At 44.4% G+C, this 8587-nt stretch overlaps 1 protein-coding gene across 1 annotated transcript; it reads right to left on the reverse strand.

Moving 5' to 3' along the window:
* Positions 1 to 1239: 1239 nt before the first annotated feature.
* On the reverse strand, positions 1240 to 7791 carry IL26 (interleukin 26). Its single transcript, XM_075491610.1, has 5 exons — positions 7621 to 7791; positions 7172 to 7228; positions 5590 to 5721; positions 1412 to 1477; positions 1240 to 1326 (listed from the first exon to the last, which is right to left on the reverse strand). Exons 1-5 carry the CDS (start codon positions 7789 to 7791, stop codon positions 1240 to 1242), a joined length of 513 nt encoding a protein of 170 aa, XP_075347725.1.
* Positions 7792 to 8587: the final 796 nt, after the last annotated feature.

The following is an 8587-nucleotide window of genomic DNA, read 5'->3' on the forward strand; positions in this document are numbered from 1 at the left end:
CTCACCTGGATGAAGATCAACAGCCCACTAGCAGCAGTGGTGGCCCTTTCATTAGTTCAGGAGTGGGGATAGCCAGGCTGCCTCCCACTGCTCTAGCTACCACCTGACCCCAGAGAGTTTCTGAGTGATCCCTGAAGGAATAAAAATGAAGGTGCACTGACCATAGCCTGTTCAGAGAGCACAGGTAGTTGGACCCTGGAATCAAAAGATCACCTGTCAAGAGACCAACCACCACCCCTGGGCTGAGAAGGCCACAACGCAGAGGAGGAACTAGCTCAGGTTCTTTGGTGTCAGCACACTGATGTGTTCAATGCCCCTGACATACTAGCACTATGAGAGCTGAAATTTTGCAGAATCTCACCCCTGTGGAAGTGCAAACATACAGATTGGGAATATCTTCATCACCTAGATAGTTTCTTCCGGTAAATCTTTAAAAATGTGAGAAAACTAGAACTCCATCTTCATTCTGTACTATATGAAAGATATTTTGGAAACCACTAACATCATTTGAGTAACAACTTCCCATAAATCTCTCTCAAACCATTTTGTAATCCTAGTCAAAGGCAATCCATTTATTGTGTTTTCTCATGTAGAGCATGTGACATCTGAAGGTCATGCATGAGTCATAGACCAAAGTTTTGCCATTAATTGGAGTATGTTTATTAGGGATCAATTACTACCTTAAATTAATAATAATGATAAGCAGTATATAATGAATTTTCTTATTTATATGTAGAATGGCTTGTGTATACTGTTATATAGCTATAACAAAAAAAAAAAGTATACCTTGGGGCAGATTTTCAAAAGTGGTCCTTGCTGCTTTGAATTGTAATCACACGGGGTGGTACAAGGCATGGCTAGATTGTGCCCACGGCACATGGGACATTGTGTCTGATCCGCACGGTAGCAGATTTCAAGTTACGCTCGTGCAATGTGTTCAGGGGCTGCCTGCGAGGCAGCTGGCAGCAAGCAGGACGAGAAGTAACTGTATGTACTGCTGTAACTGCTCCAGAGGCTGCTCTCGTCCTGCAGGACAGGCGTAGCTGCTATGCCAGGCCAACCGTGAAAGCTCTTGAAAAATCCCTCTTTATGCCACTGTATTACAGCGGCTTTCCTTCAGTGGGACGGAGTTACTGCCAGGCCCGTTGTACGTCCAGCTCTCGGTTGATTTTCAGGCCTTTTGGGTAAGGATCTGGTCTTAGCACAGAAGCGGCGTGTTGTCTGTCGCTTCCTCATTCTTCATACAATGGTTTGTATGTAGGCCTGAATCCAAGGAAGGAGAATATCCAGCTCATGGATGGCCTTGTAGATTCCCTTCTCTCCAAGCTGTTGAGAAGATAAAGATGTTAGAAAAGAAACGACCCATGGCCCTTGAACAGTGCAGCTGGGAGCCAGCCCCTCCTGCTCTTACCTTAAGAAACGTTTTCTTTAATTTTTTGACTGCAGAAGTTAACCTTGTGGATGGAGCACATGGAAGCTGAAGGGATGAGAAGAAACCAAAAGAGCTTGTTGCAGCAAAGATGCTGATGTAAAGACATAGTGATGAGGAAGCGTCCAACCCACAGTGTGGCACCATAGGACTACTATGTAAAATGTGTGACCGCAGCATTGTTTCAGCATCTCCTGCTACTACAAATGCATTATTTTACCTGTGTGCTTCCTGGGAAGTTGAGTTCACAGCACAAAAAACTGTAACATGAGTACCACTAAGTCTTCTTATCAAACACCTTCTATTGCTCTCAGGGATCTTTACACCAGTTGCAGTTACCAGTGCAGTTTGTACAGTGCAGCCTAGCTCTAAGATTCAAGGCCCTTTAACTTTGAACCTTCAGAGAAGGAGAGGCTAAGGGACGAAGACCTTTGCAAAGTACAGAGGGCAATTTTGCACACTTCTGCAAACCCTTCAAATAGGTTTATAAAGCTAATTTATGCTTCCTCCTATTTTCCTGCCCATTCCTCCCCTGTCTGGCTAATTACAGGCCAATCCTGCACCCTTTTGTCAAGCTAAGTCTTCCATTAAGATCACTGGGAGTTTTGCCAGCAAGACCCTACGCAGCTCGCAGGCATCCCACCCAAATCAGTCAGCAATGTCTTACTTGCACGTTCTGGCGTCCCTCTACCCCCGCTGTGATACCGGAGCCACGGGGCTGCGTTACCGCGGCGAGACTGGAGTTGGCAGCTGGCGTTAGGAAGGAAACAGTCCATCAGTTCATCCCACGGGGCCCGAAGGCTGCACCCCGGGTCTGACCCAGCCGGCCGGGCACAGCGGGCGGCTGCTCCGTCGCGGAGGGTCGCCGGGAGCGGGAGCGCCGGCGGCGGGCGGTGCCGGGCGCTGCCGGCAGGGGGCGCCCCGCGCCCGCCCCGCAGCCAGCGGCCCCGGCGCCCCGCCGCGCTCGGCCCCGGCCGCGCCGGCCGGCCCTGGCGGACCGAAGCTGGGCCGGCCGGGCTGCTCGGAGCTGCCTGGCTGAGCTTGCTGAGCAACCCGGGCTTTCCAAGGGGGAGAATCACTCTTTCAGGGGGAAAAAATGGAACAATCTGAGGTTTTCCAATGTACGAACAAGGACATGTTTGAAAAGGCAAAAAAGGGCCTGAATGCCTATGAAAAGCGGTGACACTGCTGAGGTGGATGGTTAGTCCTTCTTTCTACCTCACGCAGAGGTTTTAAAAAGGAGCAACAAACATTTTCTCTTTCAAGTCACCTTTTATGCTTCTTAAAAGTCACCTCGCAGGATGAAAGTGTAAATAAAAGCAACTCTACTTTGTAAACCTTTACAAATCTTCTAACTAGGGCAATTCTTTCTGACTTGGGGCTTTTTTTTTATTTTAAGGTCAGCTTGTACAATGCAGGTTTCCACAGAAATCATTTGGTGGCAGAGCTGGCCGTAAATGATTATGCTGGCTTGAGTGATAATACACATTATAAACCCTGTCCTTCCTGCATAAAGAGCAAGCAAACAAATGAACAAGCGAGTAAGCTTGCTCATTGAGAGCGACGCTGCAATCTCTGCTAGAGGTCTACAAGCTCTGCCTGCAATGATAGAGCAACGGTTAATAATTCTGCAGTGAATATATTGCCTTTCTGCACTCCACGCAAATGCAAGGAAAAGCTTCCATAATCTGTTACTGATGCAGGAACATAAATCCATCCTCAGAAGCAACTTCATACTGTTCTCGCCACTGTTGCCGACTTGATAGGGCACACGAAGAAGTAAACAGGCTTTTGCTGAGGCCAGTGGTGCTGCAGGTGGATGCTCCCAGTATCCAAGGAAAAATATCTGCTCCCTTTACCATTCAGTCATACTCTAAATGAAAGAGCCTAATTTCACTGCAGAAAAGGGATTTAGAGATTTTAGTACCTATGTGTTTTTGAAAAACAGGACTCCGGCTCCTAAATTATTGGAAAATATTAATATTTCTTTGTTTGGACAAAACCAAGAACTAGCAGGGTGAGAATTGTAATAATAATATAGTACAAAGTCTTTGGAAGTGGTTTGGAGACAAATATTGTTAGGATTTTTAAATAGCATGCATGCCTCTAGCTGGCTGAATTAGAGCCTGAGTTTACAAAAGAATATAGGGTGGGTATGTATATAAAAGTATCAGCGTTTCCCTCAATTGTATAAAGAACATCCTTGAAAGGTAACAAATTCATTACATAAGTATGTTGCCATGGTGGAAATCCCTTCTGAGAAACATCTTATAACTCAATAGATAATAAAAGAGCTTATGTAGGTGGATGAATGAGTTTGCTAATTTATTGAGGAATAATATGGTGGAGAAATCCCAAACTTGGTATTAGCAAAGGATCCATTACTTTCATTCTGTTCACAGTTTCTATTATTCTTTCACATGGGTTTGTATTGTTGGCTTTGAATTAATACAAATACTTTAAAAAATGTTAGTTTCCAGAAATGAGATGTCTCCTAGAAAATCGTGACAAACCATCATTTCCCAAACAGCTATTGTTTTTCTACTACCAGAGGAAGTCTTTTCTCTCCTACCAGTATTTTTTAAGATCCAGAAAAGTAAATTGTTATGTTTAGACTTGTGTTGGGTAAAACACTGGCACTAATTATGAAAAAGAATGCAGGAGCTTTGAGAAATTTGCCGCATTTTGTCTCCAGAGGGCACAGAAGCAGAGGTATTACTAAGTTGTATAGCAAGCTCCAGTCACTGGTGGTATTTCAGAATAACTGGTATTCTGAGTTCAGTCACAGTTGACAGTCTGAACTCCTCAGTGTGTACTGGTGCTTGTATAGGGTGTAATTGCTTTTCCAGACAACAGTGAAATCTCTGTGAAGTATATTATAGCATACAATATCTGGAATTTTGACAGACACAGATAACCACAGCAGTGTGTTGAATGCTGTGAATAATGACTGTAAATTGCAACTGTTTAGCATGGGTTTAAATGCAGAACCTGAAAGCTGGTGGAGTTTTCTCCCATTGAGATTTGAATCTTTTTACATTATACAAATACTCCAGTTGTGTTCTGAGCTATAGCACTGCAAAGACATCTCTGAAGCTGCTTATTTTTGCATTGCAAATATTTGTGTGCATGTAGAACCAATGTCCTTTTCCTTCATGCTACTATACAATTCAGATTAGACAAAGTTTTAATTCATTAACATTTCACTGACTTCTCATCCTGCCCTCACTTTTTAAAATTACTGTAGACTTTTGCCTGGATATCCATGGCTATATTTCACCCTAAGTCACACTCCACTTTTTGGGACACTGTGACTTGTGAGGACTGCAGGTTTAGGGGAGAAAAAAAAATAGCCATAGGACATAAAGTTTTAAGGCACACCCTGTTGTTATTCATCTGCCCTTAAAAATAAGACGAGAAATGACCCACAAGTGACAGTGTCATCTTAGTATCACAGTATGTTAGTATGCATATTTGCATGGGCAAAAGCGTGCTTTAACTGCTGTCCTGTTGTTATTTACAGGGTGGGATGATGACCTGGTGCTGGTAAAAGTGCCTCTTCCCTGGGACACCTGGATCCACTCTAGGGACATTTTGCCAGTGGGCAGCATCACTCCCTGACAACCTGCTCCGACTACGGGCATAGCTGACACATGGAATCTGCTCCAATGTGCTTCATAATTGCAGTCCCTGCTTACTCATGAGACACCACCAGCTCTTTCAAAATGCAGTATGGAGGAGCAGAGAAGACATGTGAGTAAAGATTACACACGTCCAGTGAGTACGCTGTTGAAGAAGGAAAGCATAACCAGTGTTACACCGCAGAAACTTGAGGAGCCACCTTTCTCCCTGTGATTACCCTGTCTCTTTGCAGTTTTGGTGCTGAGACGACAGCACAAGGCAACACCATCAGCAGGGAAGTGGTTGGTCTCCATGATATCTCCACCACCTTGCCCACTCCCCGTGAGCTCACTCTGGGAGGAAATGAGTGGTGTTAAACTTCCCCAGCCCCAGCGAGGAAGCCCTTGGGAAGTTGGGTCCTCTGTAATGCGGGGCACACCGTGACTCCAAATCACCCTCTCTATCTGCAGAAAACCTGTGATGGAGCCCTTTCCTAACCTTTGGGCTGCACATAGGTTGGCTCTCAGGAATATACTCACACAGGCTTTCATATTCGCTTGCAGGACCTGGAAGGCACTAATAACGTACAACTTGTCCCTTCCTACTCCAAGATGACTGAAAACATTTTTCATGTAGAAGGAGAGGAGTTGATCTCGAACACTGCAGTTTGTCTGAAAACAAAGCAGGTAAAGAGTTGCTAAATTAAAACCTCGCAAGTCAACTTTGGCCTAAAACTTCAGCCTCGTAAAAATATGCATGTTTGGAAAGTGTACAATCAATAAAAGCATTTTCATTAATTTTAGTATCTCATTGGACTGCTTCCTTTTTTTTTAAACAGCTCAATGTACCCCTGTGGTTTCTGAAGGAAAGGCAGGAGGATGCTGTGCTGGCAGCCAAAGGAGTATTGGTAAGACCAACCATGAACAGAAGTGACAGCAACACATCTATTTAACACACAAAGTATAAATGGAAGATAAATTGAGGAGCTGAGTCAGACCATCTTGGCCAAATTGTAGGAGTCATTGTGGGTGTCATTGTCCCATTCCTCCACATCAGTGCCCCATACCATTCGAGATACTGTAGGGTATCCCGCCCATCCCCAACTGCTGCTCCAGGAGAGACCAGTCATCCTGTACACCCTGTGTCCTATCTGCCTGGCCTGTGGGATCTCTTGGATACCCAAAGTTATTTCAAATGGCTATATGCCTATTTTTAGGTAATGGAACCAAGTATCAGGTGTGAAATTCCCACCAGGACGGTAATACAGCTGCAGATTAAGCCACCCAAATGCAGGTGTCCATGTGTAGGTCCCACAGGCAAGCAAGGAGCCTTCACTCCCAAGGTAATCAATGAGATCCAGGGGAGTTCAAAGGCCAGTAGGTCTCTACTTAAGGATAAACTGACTCAGTTAGCCCTGCTGACTAGATCTCTGAATTAAGGAAGCGAAAATATCTCACACACTTGTAGTCACTTACAAATAGGCACCCCAAGTTTAGCGTCTCACTCCCATGCTGAATCGCACTGGGGAACTCTGATCTCCCTCTTCCAGTGCCCCTGCAGACATCAAAGCCCAGAGCAGCTCCTTGGGTGTCCTAGCTGCTCTGCAGCATCCCTGGGCTATCCGTGGTACCACACACCCTCAGCAGAAGGTGCCTCAGCTGCTGGGACAGCGGCTGTGGCCCTGGCCCTCACGTGGATGGGCTGGTGCCTGGAAAGCATTGCTGGGGAGGATCGCACTCAGCCAAGTGCTCACAGGAGGAGCAAGTGCTACCACGAGCACGCTCCTCCCCGACACGGCAAACGCCCTTACCCCAAGTTTCCTGGCAGAGCACCACTGCAACCACCTAGAGAGAAGTGCTTCCAGCCAGGCTTTCCAAATCCATGCTCAACTCTCTCCTGGTGTCCCAGAGCAAAATCCCTTTCTGTGGGGCAGAGATAACACTCTGCCTCTAAGCAGAGGACTTCATTGAACGTATGGCTTTCATAAATATAATGTCCTTCCCAATTAAACACACGTGATTTTTGTGTTGGCTGTCATTCCTTTTGATCACACATTCCTATCTCTACTGACCAAAGGAAAATCAAAGTAAGAAAATGGAAAAACAATAGTATAAATCTTACCATAAACAGCATTTTTGTTGTCTTTTTAAGCAGTCTTGTGTTCTTGATGAGATCCTTCTGTAAAATATAACGTGGTAGTATTAATTAACCTAAGCAGAGGAAGGGAGACAGAGTTTTAAGTCTGGTTTGTATAAAAATTAGTAGTAATAATAATAATAATAATAATCATCTTCTTATTCAGATGTAGGATGAGGACTCAGCAAGTCTATGTTCCAGTCCCAGCCTAGCTACAAACTTCTTCCATGGCAAGCTCCTTGGCAAACTCATCCCACCTCTCTATGCATCTTCTTTTTTCCCATCTTTACAAAAGGAGTAGTAGCAGCATTACCGTGTCTCTCAGGACTGTAGAGATCATTCGGCTTATTAAAGTTTCCAGGTGCTCAGTAATGAAGCTGGTAAAGAAGCATCTATAAGTAAAATAAACTTTTCAACTAGTGGGATCAACTTACAGGAACAGATGATTTTAAACTAGTTGCCTTGATATACAGGTTCTCTGTCACTTGGGAGAGGAGTCCTTTTCGGCAGGTATGCTTTCCTGTAGGTGACTTTTTGCCTTCCACAGTGAAAAGACAAAGCAGAACTAAAAAACGCCCAGATCTGAAAATAGAATATACTTTCATCTTCGCTCCCAAATCTTCGTGCCTCTACAGTCACAGCAGCATATGTGATACAGCAAGACTGGTTAGATGACAGAGGTTAACCTAATTTTGTTAACCCTCAAAGCGGCTTCTGCACTGAGATGCTCACGTAGATAACCTATTGCTTGTGTGCTGGCTGATCAGTATTGTTGCTGTGCTTTTTTATACATCTTGCTCCACTTTCAACAAATTTGACCACAATCATCTGTGACGTTTTTCTAAACGATATCTCCATATTTACTGGCAGCAGGGTCAAGGTTTCCAAGAAAGAAGAACTTCCCTCTCATGTGAGAAGTCTTCTTTCATTTAAGTGGTGGTCAAGTGAGAAAAAGGTAGTTGAGCTGGTTAGTTTGGTTTCCTAACAAAATATACCAAATGTGTGAATTTTTTTTTATTTTTCCACAGAACCTTATGGCAGCACTTTTCTGAAAGGTAATGGCCCGGAGATAAAAAAATCTTTGCTAATTTACCCTAAGAAGTATTAGAAAATCAGTTATCTATAAGGAAGTTAGACTGCACTGCCTTTAAAGCTTCACTGTCCAGTCTTTGAGAATTGTTTTGTTTCAGGGGTACAGCAGCTAGTAGCAAAGGAGTTTGCTGCCTATTTTAATCTCTGTAATTAGTCTTTTGTCAGGGCAGGATTTGCCCCAGTAGAAGCAGCAGGCTGTTTAGTGTGAAAGGGAGGGCTCTAGGGAGGGCTCTGTTCAAGGACCAGGGCATGCCTGGCTATCAAGTTGCCTCATGAGCCCACTAAGAGCCATGGGCACTGGGAATTAAT

The sequence above is a fragment of the Mycteria americana genome, chromosome 1 (assembly GCF_035582795.1).
Source record: "Mycteria americana isolate JAX WOST 10 ecotype Jacksonville Zoo and Gardens chromosome 1, USCA_MyAme_1.0, whole genome shotgun sequence".
In the NCBI taxonomy this organism is placed as follows: domain Eukaryota; kingdom Metazoa; phylum Chordata; class Aves; order Ciconiiformes; family Ciconiidae; genus Mycteria; species Mycteria americana.

Coding starts and splice junctions, on each gene's coding strand:
- IL26 (XM_075491610.1), bottom strand. CDS start 7,791: ATGAAAGTATATTCTATTTTCAGATCTGGGCGTTTTTTAGTTCTGCTT. Junction 7,229..7,620: donor GTTTAAAATCATCTGTTCCT/GTAAGTTGATCC, acceptor TATATTTTACAG/AAGGATCTCATCAAGAACAC. Junction 1,478..5,589: donor AAGCGAATATGAAAGCCTGT/GTGAGTATATTC, acceptor TCATCCCTTCAG/CTTCCATGTGCTCCATCCAC.